Source organism: Microchirus variegatus (genome assembly GCF_963457635.1).
Source record: "Microchirus variegatus genome assembly, chromosome: 13".
In the NCBI taxonomy this organism is placed as follows: domain Eukaryota; kingdom Metazoa; phylum Chordata; class Actinopteri; order Pleuronectiformes; family Soleidae; genus Microchirus; species Microchirus variegatus.
Genome location: NC_139814.1, coordinates 7,835,250 through 7,852,570, shown reverse-complemented (window position 1 = coordinate 7,852,570; position 17,321 = coordinate 7,835,250). Strand labels below are relative to the sequence as shown.

General features: G+C 41.3%; 1 protein-coding gene across 2 annotated transcripts in view; it reads right to left on the bottom strand.

Moving 5' to 3' along the window:
• Positions 1–17,321, bottom strand: part of LOC310935752 (RNA-binding motif, single-stranded-interacting protein 3) — a gene marked incomplete at both ends in the record, with an annotated part of 208,341 nt that overhangs the window by 72,469 nt on the left and 118,551 nt on the right. For both annotated transcript variants that reach the window (XM_083899692.1, XM_083899693.1), the window contains one exon: positions 4,397–4,554. In XM_083899692.1, coding sequence (XP_083755818.1) covers positions 4,397–4,554 — 158 coding nt within the window. The remainder of the gene's footprint in view (positions 1–4,396; positions 4,555–17,321) is intronic.

The window sequence follows — 17,321 nt, the reverse complement described above, 5'->3', positions numbered from 1 at the left end:
CAGCAGTTTAAACTAAGAAAGAGACAAAAGAGAAAAAAGGGAACAAACAATGGTTCAACCAACAGTCTATGGTTGAATTTGAAGCAAAAATACACAATTATAGTTTAATAAGCAGATGCCCATGTACATAATATAAAATATTTAATATTTAAATAAATAAATGAATGGGATTACAGCTCTAAATGAGGCAAAACTGGGTAATATAGGTAAGTTTGTAAGGTCTCCTGTTAGATATTACATTATCTAATTAATGTTTCAGCTCTTTTCTGTCGTATCAGTAAGTCGTCGATTCCATGGATTGTACATGGATCACACAAAAAATTCTAGCAAATGATTTATTTTAATTTATTAATTCATTCATTTGATCTCAATCATGCCACTAAAGCCACTAAGTGTTGTGGTGTGTTTGTGTTTACATACAATCTGTTTTTCTGTGCGCCAATTCTATGTTCCCCAGCGCACAAATCTTCACTGCAGTTACACAGACATACCAGTGACCCTTTCCTTTGTATGAGCCAGCTCAATGACACAGAGATGATCTGCAGAAAACACAGCTCACCCGATAATCACTTTTTCTCTCCACATACTCGACTTACAGCTTGTAAAGTAATGGTGTATGTTTTTTTTTTTTAACTTAAAGGTGCATTATGTAATAAATCTAAAGCAACTGGCCATAAAATCCTCCTAATATGTCACAGAGACTCAGGAATAATGTTCATATAACAAACTGAACTCACCAACAACAACAACAACAGTACAGACAAAATATTAGCATTAAAAAAAATCATGTTTTGGCATGTGGCGCCACCTACCAGTCTCAGCTGCCGAGTGACCACGGGTTGCCAGTTAAGTCAGAAAACAAACCTAAAAGACCTCCGTATTTTTGAATGTGGTAACCGTTTTTTGGCCACATTCTTACATATGGCACCTTTAACTTTTTTTTTTTTAACATTGTCTGAATAAAAGATGTTTTAAGATGATGATTTTAGCTGCCTATCATAATAAGAGCTGAAAATCAGAGCAAACATCAGTCTTTCCTGAACTTCTCCGACTTGAAGTGTTCATGTATAGTTTCTCTCACCATTCCCTAGTGGACTTTATCCTCCTCCACTCTGGCTACTCATTGTTTGCCTCCCACTCAACGCTGTCTCTCACTCTTTCCAGCAGTGTGGCAGGTACGTAGACAGGAAACAGGTGGGCATGGAGTAAATAAGGTGGACAGGCTGTTAGGCAGTCAGTGAGAAACAAACCCGCTCAGCCAGACCGTCTATTGGTCAATCAGACTTTTGGGGTAGTCAGCCAGTCGTTGAGCCAGCCAGGTATGTAGCAAAGCATTGTGGCTTTTCCCTGTGCTCAGTGTGTGCTGCTGGTTAATGGAATCAGGTGCTGCTGTCTGCAATGATTAGTGCTGGGGCCAGAGTAATGGGCTCTGATATCAGTAATGGATCGGCCCACAAACACTTAGCTCAGTTTACTCTCTCTAATGCTCCTCATGGCCCAGCCCTCAGCAGCTGTCTGTCTGTCTGTTGACACAGCTAACACGAGCTAACACAATGAATGTTTTTCTTTGTGTCTCTGTCTGCCTTCTACATTTTGACCTTTTCTTTTTAATAAATAACCGCCGTTATCTTTTATATCTTGATGCTTCCATAACTAGATTTATCACCAAGTAGTTGTATACACGTCCTGTTCAGGGTGTACTTTCACCATTATGTCAGCTGGGATTGGCACCAGCAACCCTCATGTGGAGGATAAAGCTGTAGAGGATGAGTGAGTGTGTACTTTTATGCCTCCACTGATCACCTGTTTTACTCAGTATTGACTGTTGACTGTCAGGTGTTTCAATCAGGTTTTATGCTCGTTGCACTTTGAAAATAAAAGATTGTTTATTTTTTACTTTGTCTCCTGAGTCGTGCGATTGTCTCCAAGTTCTTGTTCAGTTGTGACATAGTGTATTATGTGTATGAGGTCAAAGCAACGCTGAGCTTTAGCCTTTGACAACCACAATCAAATTATCCTTGAGTCAGTGTTTGCGCCAAATTTGACGTTCTTGACAGTTATCGCAGCTGTAAGAATGGGACATACTGTACATATGATATACAGGGATGGACGGACGACCTGAAAGCCCACCTGGCTGTGGCTGTCGCCAGCACAGAGGCATAATATGGATTCAAACGTACCTAATCAAACACCGCTTATTTCCTCTTTCCTGCTAATAACTTTTTTCACTGTCTGTCCTTCCATCACACACTTCCTTCTCCTTCTCATCATCTTCTTTCACTCTATGATTAGTCCTTCTTCCTTTCTGCCGTCTCACGTCTCTTCCTCCGCCCACTGAGGGCTGGTTGAACAGGTGGCCTGTGGCAGCTTGCTGCTGTGCTCTGCTTGTTGGTCTACAGGAGGCTGCCTACCTGTCTGTGTGTGTGTGTGTGCACGCGTTTTTATATGCACAGGTCTACAGGCACGTGTAGATGGTCTATTTATGCATATGCTCATGTTTGTGTACAAGTGCTTGTTTATGTGGGTGTTTGTACGTGTCTGTCCTGCTGTAACCCTCAGTAATAGAGCGGGGAATAGGAGAGGAGTTCAGCCAGAGCAGGTGATTAAGAAAAATCCCTGCAAGATGGCAGTTCTGCGGCCGTCAGAGGCCTCCTCTGGGTAAACAAGGGAGGACTGTGTGTAGAGGAATGAGAGCCTAGTGGCTGCTGCTGAGGACAAGGACAGAGCGGTTTATGACTTTGGGGGATTAACAAGCAGAAGTGGAAACTTTTTTAAGTAGAAAAAGAAATAAACTGCTCAGTGATAAGCTGGGTGGTTGAAATAGAGCGGACCTAACTATACTGTAAGGACAGGGTAATTGCTGGTCTGAATGTGTGATGATACAAGAGAGCACAAGCAGACACCAAGGCTCCATCCATAATACTTAATTTTCATTTTAAAAATTTAATTTTCTAATGATGCCAAATCCACATCCAGACAAGCATTTCAAAACCATTTCAGAAGTAATCTTTTTCTTTCTACTTTTGGCGAATGATCTACATATTTGATTTGGATTTTTACACCGGATGCACTTCCTAATGCAACCCTCCCATTTATCCAGGCTTTGGACCAATTGGGTCAATTCAAGTCATGATGTCACTCCCTTGTGACTGGTATTTAATTAACGCCTGCAGTCTATTCTCATATAAAGCTTGACGTCATGTTGAGACAAACAGCCACAAACCGAGCAGGGAAAATAAAAAATAGCTGCTGGATATCCTTCATTTTGTTGTTGTCTGCAAGCAATCGGGCACAGCGCACACCGTGATCTACTTGACCCGGGGTTTTACTGTTCCACACCATACCGTACTGTACCAAACTGTACTATTGCATGATGTAAAAATGGCATGTCCAATAAACAATGAGCAATGAGGATTGTTTACCTTGCTCAGGGGTACTCTGGCCCTTGACATGGCAGGGACTCAAACTGGCAACCGTTCAATCTGCATCCATACTAATGTATATCATGTGACCACTCAGGTACACAGCAATGCTTGCAAATCCCGGAGTAATCTCTTAGTTTCAGAGAGTAATACTAATGACAAACAACAATAGTAAAACGTAGGACAGATTGTGTGCATATTTGACTGACAACGAGGTAAAATAAAAACTGAAACGACGAGTTTTAAGTCAAGTCTTGGTTGAAAAAAAACTATCTGGAAGTGCATGTGGGAAACTGCGTCATCATTTTTGCCCATCTGTATATTAAAATGTAGCCCCAGGGTTTTCACATGACAACTGAGTCAGCAGAATTTTTAGATTCCTCTGTTTCTGCGGCTCTAAAACACGGACAATAAGCAAATCTTCAGCTGAATTTAGAACATTAGGCCCTGTGATCTGACTGGCAAACTGTCCAGAGTGTACCCCGTCTATCACCCTATGTCAGCTGAGATTGGCACAGCACCCCACACAACCCTCCTGTGGAGGATAAAGAGGTAGAAAATGGATGGATAATACGACAGCAGATGTACAAATACACTGGCAATGAAAAGAAACACATCCGCTTTAAAAGTTTCCAGTTCCTGCAGGAAGGATTCATCTGACGATTGACCTTATAGATAGCAATGTGTGTGTATGCACACACAGAGTGTGCAAGTGTGCGACATTATGCCAGGGCATGCATGTGTGTGCACACTTCGATCAGTGCATTTATAAGTGTGTGCACACACATCACGTAGGTCAAATCCATTTGCAAAAAAAACCTGTTCCTGCTGTACCAGGCCGTACAGTATGAAATAAGCATTCAACCCAGGTGACGTGTGTGGGCATATGTTCTGTACATCAGTGTATTCATCGAAGCAGCAGGGCTTTATATTATGAAGAGATGCTGCTTGCATTGCAACATCAGTGTCAGTACCTGGCGAAACCGACTCCTCTGCTGACCCCGTTGGCATCCCTCAGTATCCTCGTTGAGATGACGTGACCCAGAGGTTTCAGCATGTTCTCCAGCTCCTGCTCGTCCATAGAAACCGGCAGGTTGGAGATGTACAGGTTGGTGGGGTCTTGCTCTTGTTGCTGCAGGGCCAGTGGGTTTGAAGAGCAGAAGAGAGAAAGCAAGAGACGAGAGGAGAAAAGAAAAAAGAATATATCATTTTCAATCATAGGAAACTGTGAGATATACATCGGCTTTGTGTCCTGAGCGATCACATCAACACTGTCAAACATCGGACAAAGCGTCGTGACATTTGGCCTCACACACTCATCTACTCGCATCTGTGCTGCCTTCGTGTTACATTATGGATTATAAATTTGGTGGATTTTTATGTACATCTTGCATGCTATATCTATTTGAAATAGCCTGTATGGAGTCTTCTGGGGGTATTTCCTCTACACCAGATGTCAAGTGGAGTGATAAAGGATCAAGAGAAAGAGACACAGAGAAGAGAAAGTGACGTTGCTCAGTGTAGTGTTTTCTGTATGCAGCACACGAGGGCTGCTCTGAGGTAAGTAAAGCTACACACCCCATGGAGTTACCAGAACAGAGCTCATAATATATTATATAGTATGTCTCAAAGCTAGTATCTAACTTTTAAATCAATCCGACTCTCATGGCCATAGTTTCTTCTCTTATAAAATCACAATAATGGTTGTTATTTCAATCTTAAGTGTGAATCTGAGAGGTGGAAGTGGAACACTGGTGTACAAATCTTTGTATTTCAACTCAAACAGTCTTCATCAAGGCAAAAGGGGATTATATACATTCTATATTTTCCTTCATTCCTTCAAGATTGAAAGGACTGTCATTTTATGAGCACATGCTTTTTACTGTGACCCAATGCAGCAGTCTTCTTTTCTCTCATTGCACATTAACATGATGTAAATTACATTTTACATCCCCTCCCCCAACTCAGGTAGTAAGGGAACTATTCAACCAGGTAGCCATGCAGCCAGATTGTCATGTGCTACTTGCCATTCACATCTCATTTCTAAACCCAGTATCCACATCTTGAAAAAATGTAATCTAACAGCAAAAGCTGCCAAAAGGAGCCATCATGAATTTGAGTTAATGAAAGCAAAAAATCCATCTGTGATCTTGGTTATTTCATTATGAAATACATCATCCAGCTCACAGGTGACAGATCTGGTTCAGTCCGTTTCAGACACAGGCTCAGTAGTTCCAAGTCACTTTCTTGAATGATGCTAATTAATTGATCATGTTGTGCTGATTGTTTGAGGCTGGCATTAGGAGTCTTGAACAAAGGAAAATGTCATTATTGTCCTTGTCAATGAGAACCAAAGAGAGAGTTACATTTTAATCACCTTTAGACCACGTAGCAGTGAGCAGTGGAGGGGCTTTTACAAGCAGCATTGCAGTGTAGAAAAGCAATAACCTGTGGAATGACTGGATCTATACCTAATAATAAGCAAGGCTACTGAATCTTAATATATATAGATTGCCATTGAGAAAGACATGTATCTATAAAAACTGATAGAATTATATCATATTACATAAAATGGTCACTTCATTAGTTCAGGAGTGGTTAAATTTCATCGGCCATGTCCGGTCTCATAAACTGTAAGAAACTGGCAACAGGAAAAGACAAGAGGCAGAGACTAAAATCAAAAATGAGATGTTTTCCTTCACTAAATCACAAACGCCCTTGTAATCTGTCAATAGTGCCGCGACTACACTACTAAATCAGTTGATTTTGCCCCAGATGATACTCACGAAACCCCAGTCATCTTTTTTTTGTTCACGTGCCTCTGCAGCACCGCAAAAACTGCAACTTCGGAAATCTGTCTTATTCTCAGTTGGGGGGATATTGTGGAGAAACTACAGTTGCAGGTAAACAGTGTCTTTGAGAATCTATACAGAATCTGCAGTGCTTTGCCATGGGCAATACTGTCTCACTCTGTCAGCAGAGGAAGAGGTTAGGGAGGAGAGAAGGAAGCGCTTCCACCGGCGTCCTGCCTCCATCTCTCCATCTGCCAGAGGAGAAGACTGGTCCCTCCCCTGATTAATTAGCCATCTTATCTGACAGGACGTGTTTGATCTGATTAAAGCCTTTGGGAGAATGCTGGTGCCCAATGTGAAGCAAAAACACTGCAGCCACTTCTCCTTTAAACGGGAGCAACATTTTCTGAACTTCAGGGCAATTGAATCTTCACCTTCTTTTACAGTTGTTGTTTTTTTAATATTGGCATTATTTGGGGCAAGAGAGGAAGAGCTCACACAAGTTTGTATCACACAGGATTTGGCAGTGAATGAGGCTTAATTAAATCTGCCCAGAAAAATCTCCTGTACACGTGTCACTAAAAACTAAGTCCCTTCAGTGTGTGCAGCTGCAGCTGTGCTTTCCTTTGAGTTTCACTGGTTAAGTCAGGCAATGTTTTTCAGGATTATGTGAAATGGGCTTTCGTATTCCTGTGCAGACGGGAGGTCGGGATCAAAGAGTTAACTCACTGACTCACTCAGTGGGCTAAGTCAATGATTCGAGACTTTGTGTATCAGCGCGGTAGCATTTTTGAATGAAGGCTCTTTCTTCCACGAGCGTGACAGTACACACAGTGAAAGAACACGGCGGAATCTGAAGCTGTAATTTGTGTACGGCGCTAATAGCAGAGAGCCGCTTTCCTCGGAAGGGATTATCATGGGGAGGCCTCGTCTGTACAAGGCCGCCTCGCTAAGTTCTCTCTTTGATGACGTTCCGCACCACAAAGCCCTAAATACCCAGATGAGAAGGTTATGTGGAGGAGTGGAAATGGGAGCATTTTGACGGGAGGTGAGATGGGCTGGCCCATTCCACAAGGAGATTTAATTTCCTTTAATGTCAGCCTTCACACATGCTCGGCTGTCAGCTGTGAATGAAATGGTAATTGAGGTTTGTGTGCTTGCATCTACCTGTATATAAACCCTATCTTACATAACTATGCTGTGTGTAACATATAACGCTGTTCCTAAGTTAATGTGTATTTTTTTGCTTTTATGCAGCTAAGTCTGCCTGAACCTATTTCTTGTGTGTGTGTGTAGGAGCAATGATGGCAGTTGCGTCCATCTCCTCACCATTGACCAGTAATGCAGAAGGTTAATGGAAAGGCTCCAGGCTGCACTGGGCCTTTGATGAGCATAATTCCTTCACCTTGCCACCAGGAGGACAGAAGAAATCCAACTGTGTGTGACAGGAGGAGGGGGTGCAGCCAACGTGTCATTTTCTGCTGACGGATGGCCCCCTCGCAAGAGCTGACAGCCCCGTAGCAGTTATTTCATTTCGACACCCTGCTCTGTTTACCCCGCTGTAATATCTGAGAACATTACCATGCCACAGGGAGGGGGGAGTATTAGCAGCGCAAGGAGGAGGGGGGGGGGGGTTGGAGAAGAAGGCAAAGATTGTGGTTAAGCAAAAAGGAGAGGAAGAGAAAATTATAGATCACAGTGCAAAAAAGGTGACTGAGTGAAAAGGTAAGAAAGAGACAGCTGGGTAGAAAGACAGAGGTGAAGGCAGCCGACATGACAGGCAGATAAAACACATTAAAGGAAGCCCTTGTTGCCTTCTGACAACACTTGAGGGAATAAGACGTCAAACTTCAGAAGTCAACGTTCCGCCTATGGGCCTCTCAAGGCTGCATCCATTTCACTGATAGAAGCTCGACAGATAGATATGTGTCTTGACTGGGGGCAGTGCATCTAATGCCTTGTTGAGGCTCTGGAAATGCCCACACTGTTTTTCTTTTTCTTTTCCTCCCTTCTTTGTGCCACTGACCTTTCACCGATTTCCCCCAACGCTACAGCACTGTCTCTTTCAATCACCCCACAGATTTGCCTTTCTTTTCACTCAATCCCTGTCCTGTCTTCCCTCTCACCTCTATAGCCATCTCTCATCTCAACCTTCATCGTTCCTGCTCCTCTCCCCCCCTCTATCTATTTAGCTTGCTCAAGAGATTAGAACTGTATGTGTAATTGGCTCTACAGGGCTTCACGACTGCTCTTTTAAGCACCGATGAACACTCGACGAGTGTGTGTGTGTGTGTCTGTAGATGCCAATCCATGGTGTAACACCACACTATTTGTTTTCCTCAGGTATGACACTCTGGCCTGTTTTGTGACAAACCAGCAGCCTGGAGCAGCACAATTAAAACCAAAGACAATGGGGTTCTGTGTTGTCTGGGCAGAGGAAACTGCAAGAAAAGCAGTAGTTGCTGTGTTTTGCTGCTGCGAGGATGTGTTGCTGACAAGTTTGCAGATGCCAGAGGGAGTGTTCCTATACGCTTGTGTATAGGTGGAAGATATGTGCTCAGATGTTGCTGTGGGAGCCTGAGTCTGCAGAACGCGTTCACAAGACAAGCGCGCCAATCAAGTGAAAGGAAGTCTGTGAATTTGGGGAGTTGAAGCAGCGTGTGAGCACATCAACTTCAAAAGCTTGCGCTTAATTTGTGAGAGACCAGAATATTTGGAGACAAAAAATGCAGCGCTACCACGAATCACTCCATCACCATCACTTTGTTTCCTCCACTTTCACGTTCTAATGACTCTCTGTGACACTAATCTTCGAATGCTGCCCACACCATGAAGCTGTCAAAGCCAGGCTGCAGGGGTCTCAAATGTGAATTCATATTGTTTGCATCCCTGATGTATGCTGGGATCTTCGAAGGTCTGTGTGACTTAAATGTCATCATCTGTCCATGTCTGCTTAGGGACCCGTGGAGTGCAGTCCACAGATTGTGCGTGCTCCAGGTAGTACAACAGAATGGAATTTGGTATCAGGTACACCATTTTTGTACATTTGATTGATTGAAACAATACTCTTTTTGGATACAGAACAAGTATGAGAAGAAAGAACGATAGTCAGTGGTAGAGATTGGATTGGAAATTAGATCTCGTAGGCTGCTGTGGACTGAACAAATTGCGTCTTGTTTATCTATCCTCGTTAGTACGAAAGCATTTTTTGGGGACATGTGTTTTCTTCAGCGTGTTTTCATCAAAGTCAAGACTCCACAAACAGATGGCGAAACTTTGCAGGCTTGGATTCTCTCCTTCAATCTGACACACAGCCGTACAAACATGCTGCGATGTACAAACACGCAATTGTAATCTGACATATGCACAAAATGTCTTCAACCCAGACACGTTCAATCGGAGAGCAGCATGCTCCAGAGCAACAGAAAGATGACGAGCGAGCAAGCTGGTAAACGTGCGAGGCCCTTCTGCTGCTCGCTGAGGGAGGTGAGGAAATCCACATTCCTGATTTCGAAACGTCTGTTGGAAACAAAAGGACTGTGAGGCAAAGGATCTGTGCCATCATCCAGGGGAAGATGTTTTCAGTCCAATCAACATATTATGTCTGAACAAACAGCCTAAAACACCTGTCACTTTAACATTTAGGATTTAATCAGGCAGCCATGAACAGGTGTTGGCGTGGATTTGAAATAAAGAATCCAAACCTTCCTCACACAGGAAAACAGTTTTTAGGACTTAAAGAATTTAAATGAACTTTTGCTTCTTTTTTTTTACTGATATAGTTTTTACTGTAATCACTTTGGGATGCATAGCTGCAGTTTTGCGGAGTCATGATTATGATTTCTGCATAAAACATCACAAATTTCAAACTTGTCAGTTCACATGTCTGTCAGTTACGTGAAAGTGACAACATTCATGGGGATGTGAGCCGATGGAGGGACCAGATTTTCTGATATATATTACTGGCGTTTCATCGCACCGATCAGAGTGTGAACTCTCATGAATTAGAGACATGTAAATGTGATTGGCAGCGTTACACGAACACTTTGTCTCTCCAGCAGGAGCAGCAACAGAGGCAGAGACTGCAACATAAACTTGTCTCTTGAAAAATATGTTTCCACCAGCCTCTGTCGCATAAACTCTTCCTCGGAATGTGGGAATGTTTTCTACCGCAGCCAAGTTTTGAAACTTTTATTGCGATATTTTTGGCTTTTTAACATGGAAACTGTGGATCAACTGATCCAACTTTTTGTCTTCTGAATCAGTTACTTCAGCCCTGGGGAGCCGCTGATGCTGCTCCTACTTAACAGGCAACACTACCCCTGTAAAAGCTTCAAATCTGTATATCTTATGACAGACTGGAAAGAATTCAAGCGAGGCAACATGAAACATGCTGCATCACTAAGCTAGTGACCTGCTGACACAAAATGAATGCTATTAATAGCAGAAACATGATTTAACATAGAGTACATTAGCTCTATGTAGTACTTTTTGTGGATCAGTCACCGAGCGTATAACAGACGACACGTTTGCACAAGCGCACTTTGGCCTGTTTTTGGACACTGAGACAAAAATTCCAAAAAAAATGTTTTAAATGTTTTATGCTGTTTAAATTTAAAATTTAACACCTGGTGTTCATGTACAACTACATTTGTTTTTATTTTCGTTTTAAATAATAAAAACTAATGATGTACTCATGCAGTACATTGTAAATAACTGCCAGATATTGGACAGATATTGCAAAAATGGACAAAAGCACTTAGTGACAGGACATTTTAATGGTTAAAATAAGCAAAAAAGAAAAGTCCTTTAATTTTCCCATGTGATGAAAAACAACATACAAGGATAAATGTGCACATAGTGTCCATGACCTTCACAAAATGTTTTTAATAGCGTGTTTAAAAATGATTCCGTCTCCTGTGTATTACGTAACAGTTCGTATTTCCTAATTCATCATCATCCTCATCCTCACAACCACATTGATCAATCATTTCATTTATTCACAATAGGGTCCTCATGATTGATTGGTCTAAGTAGCTGCAGAGTGCACGCTCATTAATTAACCTCCCAGCATCACTTTTACACTGAAAAGTAATTTAAAGTTGATCATAGGATACAAAGTTTTTTTTAAACATTATTTTTAAGTATGAATATTTTCTTTCATAAGATATATAAAAGATAAAAAAAGAGCAGCGTATGAGGCCCAGGAGTAAAAGATTAGAGGTTCACCTTACTCATGCAGTGTTCCATTTGGCTGGAATACAATGTTACCTGATTAAATAAAAATCTTACAAATTACCATACGTTGCTGCAGAGCACAGCTTAATACATCACATTATTCAGCTACAGAATTCTTCCCATGAGTGCAATCCAAGCCAATGACAACTAAGTGTGTCCTACACTCATTCACTCACATAATTACACACACACTGCTCTGGCACAGCACTGCTTCTCATACTTGCTTTCAGTCACACACACACACACACACACACATACACACACACACACACACACGCATGCACAGGCACACGTGATTGTGTGCACACAAACAGGCACACATTGTCAATCTTTGTCCTATTACTGCTTCAGGAAAATGGCTTTCTAGCTGCTCTGTATTATGCTGAGATGATAGATGCTGTGTAAGGAACAAAAGTGGGTGATACATTATTGAGCCTTTGAGTATGCTAACACAGCGGAGGGGCTTTGTTTCTCTCACTCTCTCTCTCTCTCTCTCGCGCTCTCTCCCTCTCATTCTCTGCCAGGCTTGCACTCTTCTGGCACGAATGCTAAACAATGCATCCAGAATATGACACAGGAAGTGCAAAAGTAGCATTTGGAATGTCCTTATTTGAGCCATTTAATTGTGCTGTAAATTGAAGCAGAAGTAGGAGGAGAATAATGTATCAAACATGTGAAGTTAATGGTGAAAAATGATTGAAGGTGAAATTCGACTGGTCCTGCGTTAACCTCTAGCTAATCCAAGAGGCTTCCTCACTTCTGATAGTACCAACACCCAGGAATTGTAACCTGTCTTTACACAAGTCCAGGATCCAGGATGTTTTGTGAAAAGTACCCAATGTCAAAAATCAGCTTCAGTGATTATATTTAATATCTAACAGGTAATACGTTTTCTTAAGCTATTGCTACACTGGAGATAGTTGATATTGCTCGAAGAATATTTAATTGATATTCGCAGGTCTTATAAATACTTTTTACGATCACAGCTGTCTGTCCTGGCATATGGGAATAAACCATTGAAACCTTCATGGTTGTCTAATCTGTCTTGAGTCACACGACACGAGGCAACATTTTTACAGAGAGATTTGTCTGAAGAAAGGTTGATTTATATTATGTTGGGAAGTCATGAACTCAATGCCAAAAGAAATTCCATAATTTAATGAGGGCAATTCCCGATTTTGGTAGTTTTATAGTGTATTTGATGATAACAAAGTAAAGACAAGTGCTATTGATATCATTTAACATTAATAAGCATCCAGGAAGCCTCATATTCTACATCAATTGTCCTTTTCCAGATGTATGAAGGGAGCAATCACACCTTTACTTTGAAAAACTGACATAACACGACTAAATTATGTCTGCCATCAATGTCATGGTTCATACATTTTGATGCTGGGTTAATGTGAATTTAAATGGGTCGATATGGGCTTCACCCGCTTAATCACGACCCCCTGATTTGATTTTGTGTCTCCCTTGGTGAGCTAATATTCCGGAGATTAAAATTTCATGTGGAGCTCATATCATATATCCATTATTAACATGGAAGACGGTTCACTTTGGCTTTACCTCTGTGCTCGAGCAGAAGGAGACAAAGCCCATGCACATACATCATAAATGGACAGACACACATGCATGCAAGGATACTTTTTCAGTGTTTCCTGAAGACTTCAAGGCACATTCATCCTCCCTTTGTAGCGATATTGAGGAATGTCCTTATAAGCTGTTCTGTCCTTGGCTGTGATCCCTCAGCTGAGAAGCAGACAACATTCACGGACGTCTTCCTGGTTTCATAATGCATTTTCATCACCATAACCTTCGTATTTCTGCATTACCGTGTTTGCAACAACAGCTTATTGTGTTGCTGCCAGGGGTAAATGCATTTTTCTGTCTTATGCATCATTCATGATATCATTTCTGAGATTGAATTCCTCTTGATTGACATCATGTGGAGGCGGAGCGTGCTGGTGATGGTTGGGGTTTTGGAGATCAGATCAGAAGCTCAGGGGTGGAGGGCGTTAAAAGGAAACGGGGGCTATCTGTTTGATTTGCACTATTGACCAACATGAGGACTGTGATGACGCAGAAAACATATAGTGTTTGTGAATTATTAATGACTTTTCACTCAGTACAAGATTTATCTTTCTCTCTTTAGTCTTCTGCCTCTTTTGTCTTTTTACTGTTAACATAGGTTTTCAACTTTCCAAGTAGTTGAGCACACTTGACTACTTTACTTTGTGCATTGATGTGAGAACATACAGTGTAGGGCAATGTGCCTAAATGAGGCTTTGATATTTGGTGGTTGGATTTCTCCAGCCACACAAAAAATAAATTGTAAGTCCACTGAGAGCTAGCGGGATACTAATGTTTGTATAGAGTTATGCGTGTTTCATTTCATGCTAGTCTTGCGGGAATACATGCGTTAACAAGAGCAATGTGCAAGGCCGCTTTTGTTAGAGCTTTAATCAAAGGACAGTGTGTAACAACTTTGTGTACTGCATTTAGGCAGTTACACTCAACACACCTTTAATTTGTATAATGACTGTCCACTTAACTACTCGTGATTTTTAAGCTCTGGAACAAATCTTAAACTACACAAAAAAATATAGCTGTTTATTCAAGAAGGTTTTTTTTTTTTGTTTAACTGAGAGCTGTGGAATTCAAAAATGGCATATTGGTGTTGTTGTTGTGAATCTCGGCAGCAGCTGTGCTATGTGGTTCCCAGCTGGGGGTATACATACCCAAAGGGAATATCATATTTAGTGTCAAAATAAATGAATGTGAAAACATTTGCAAGCAGAAATGTCAAAACTAATCTTAAAAACCAAGAGGAGCAGACTGCTGGTGGACATGTTTAGCCTTTACTATTTCAAGTTATTGTGACCATCCGCCATCCACCCTGCTCACACTTCACACACCTAGAGTATTCATGAATATCACCCATGCACAGGGAGAACATGCAAACTCCACCAATTTAAACCAGTCACTGTCTCCATATACATTTAAGCATTTAGCAAACTTACAAAAGAGGAATAAGCTACATAGAAGTAGTCTTGGAAATAAATCCACGATGAACAGTGAACTGACAGAGGGTGAGAGTGCAGGGGAGGAGGTAAGGTAAGTGATAGGACAAAAGATGCTCTTGGAAGAGCTGGGTCTTCAAGAGCTTCTTCAAGATAGACAGCGCAGAACAACACGCGAAAAGAGTCTAGGTTGTCTTGTGTGGGGTGTTGGCACCGCCGGACGACAATCCTTTGATGAACAGAGTAGTCGAGGGGTGACATAAGACTTTATGAGAGCATTTAAGTCGGTGGGAGCATGCTGTTGGCTAGCATCAGTGATTTGAATTTGATGTGGGCGGCTAAGGGTAGCCAGTGGGGTGACATGTGCCCTTTTAGGCTGATTGAAGACCATGAGCGCAGCTATGTTCTGGATCATCTATAACAGTTTTCCAACACAGGTCGGGGTGTGGTGTCAGCGCTAACCACCTCACCACCCTATGCAGCCCTATACAGTAAATACCAAATAATTAACTTGTATTGGAAAGAGTCTAAAGTCCAAACATCACTACAGTGTAAGATTACTGCCTTGTTTAGATTTTTCAGGAATCAACAAAGTGTAATGAGGTGCAATTGGGTTTGTCAGTAAAGGTTGTGGGGGTATACCATTCAAAAATGTGGTACCACTGCTCAATAGAGTCCCACAATCACTGTTATTTTGCAGAGATACGCATTAAAAAAGGATCCCTTAAAAGGTCACGTGTCTCCTTCTCTCCACTGTTATCGAGTACATGCAGTATTCAGAGCTTCACCTCATACAATCCTCAGCGCAGCCCTTGACGAGGTTCACTGCATCATAAAATCGCCATGCATGTTCACCCCAGGGTGCATGGGTCAAATGAGCCGTGGCAGTGGATGTTTAGTGACTTCAAAAGGCTGCGTCCTGACTGTCTCCCCAGCACATGTCCGTGTGGAGAATGTGTGGAACAAAGCGACTGGGTCAGTGGATCAAAGTTAACAGGCGGGGAGGGAAGCAAAAATCACGAGCATGCACTTCAACGTGCATGACGGACCTTTCTTTCTCACAGAAAACACAATAGCACTTGTGGACAATTGGGCATAGTCACAGCTATTTTTCAATCTCGTTAAAAAAAGAAAAAAAGGCAGACACATACAGCATGTTGACAAGTCAAATTCAGTGTTAGGATGACAGGTACAATGTGTGAGCCTTTCAGCAGCGTGGCACAGCATCATCAGAAACCAGGAGAGTGACAATCTCTTTGTTTCCCTCCATACTCATATCACCTGTTCTCCAAATGGAGGCACAATGCAATTTTCACTTATGAATCTACTGCAGAGCAAATAGCATATGCTGTTTGCCATCTCCACAAACACACCCTGAATAACTACCCCAGGTCATGGACTCATTTGTTATTCCTTAATGTGCCACCACTCACCGGGGGAACACTAAGGCTGCCATGTGAAACTACTTTGCGATGTGAGCATCATATGTCTAACTGCGGCAGAAATACCTTGCCTTAGTGCTGCCGCGTCTGCACCGAGAAATGACAACACGGCGGAGGCGAGAGCGCCGCGGAAATATTGAAATATATATTAAAGAATTATTTCTCAATGGAAAATAGCAACAACAAAAGTAATAAAACAGCAATAATGGAAGTGTTGTGCGGAGAAAGCCACTCAGAACAAATCAACATTTATGTGACATCAGTCAGGTTCAGTGGTGGAACTGATGCAATGATTTTCAATTACAAAACAGCGGTGTGGAGTAATGGTTCCTTTTCCACAACAAAACGCGGAGAGCGGCTATAAATCATGTTTTCATTTTGAATAAATACACAATGACACAGAGAGTACTGCGTATACATTATATAAGCTCAGCAATTATTGATTTTAATATGTTTTCTTCTCCAAAATCATTAAAAAACATGATTAAATAGCTTTTTTCTTGGTTTGTTTTTTTTTTAAAACACAATACTGTTTAATTACATGTAGATGTTAAATAAATGTCAGTGTTTTTAATGAGGTGTAAACAAGACAATCGTTACTACATAATTACATCACGTTTACAAACAAAGAAATACAATTTAAATCACCTTGGCCCACTAACGTACCCATAATGAAACCTCTATGAATAACCCTTTCACATATGTAATTATGACTATGGTAAAAAAAAAAAAAAGTCGGGAAATTTCATGTATGTGTTAATGAAACAAGACAAAATAGAAAACTCATACACACACACACACACACACACACACACACACACACACACACACACACACACCTGACAGTGTTGACAAACCAGCACATAATTACATGTGATGCATGTGCTCAACACAGCAGCTCTTTTGTTTACCCGTCTGTTGACAGCTGCCTCTGGGTCCTTGTTATTATGCATAAATTCACATCTGGACGTCCCCATAAATATTTCCATAACAACGTCGCTGCTTTGACATAATATGGTTGTGACAGGATTAATATTCATTTTAATATTACATGCCTAAATTAGCAAAAGAAATGACACAGTGTTTTTGACCTTCACAGGGTGGAAAGTGCCAAAAGTTTGCAATTATTTAGATTATTCTGTAATTTGAAAGCAGTGCAGATATTGTATGAAATCTTTCTTTTAATGACTGCATATGTGCAAATTCATTTAGCATTTTTATTGCACTAATGACAAAGTTACCGACTACATTCAGGCAATAAAAGCTCCCTTTTTGTATTTTATCGCAACTAAGTGTTTCTAAATTTACCAATCACAAACAATAGTTTGAGTTTCCGATCCCAAACCCAACCTCTGGTGTGTATTTCAGTGAGAGCATCATTAGCAGCCTATGACCTATATTAAGGGG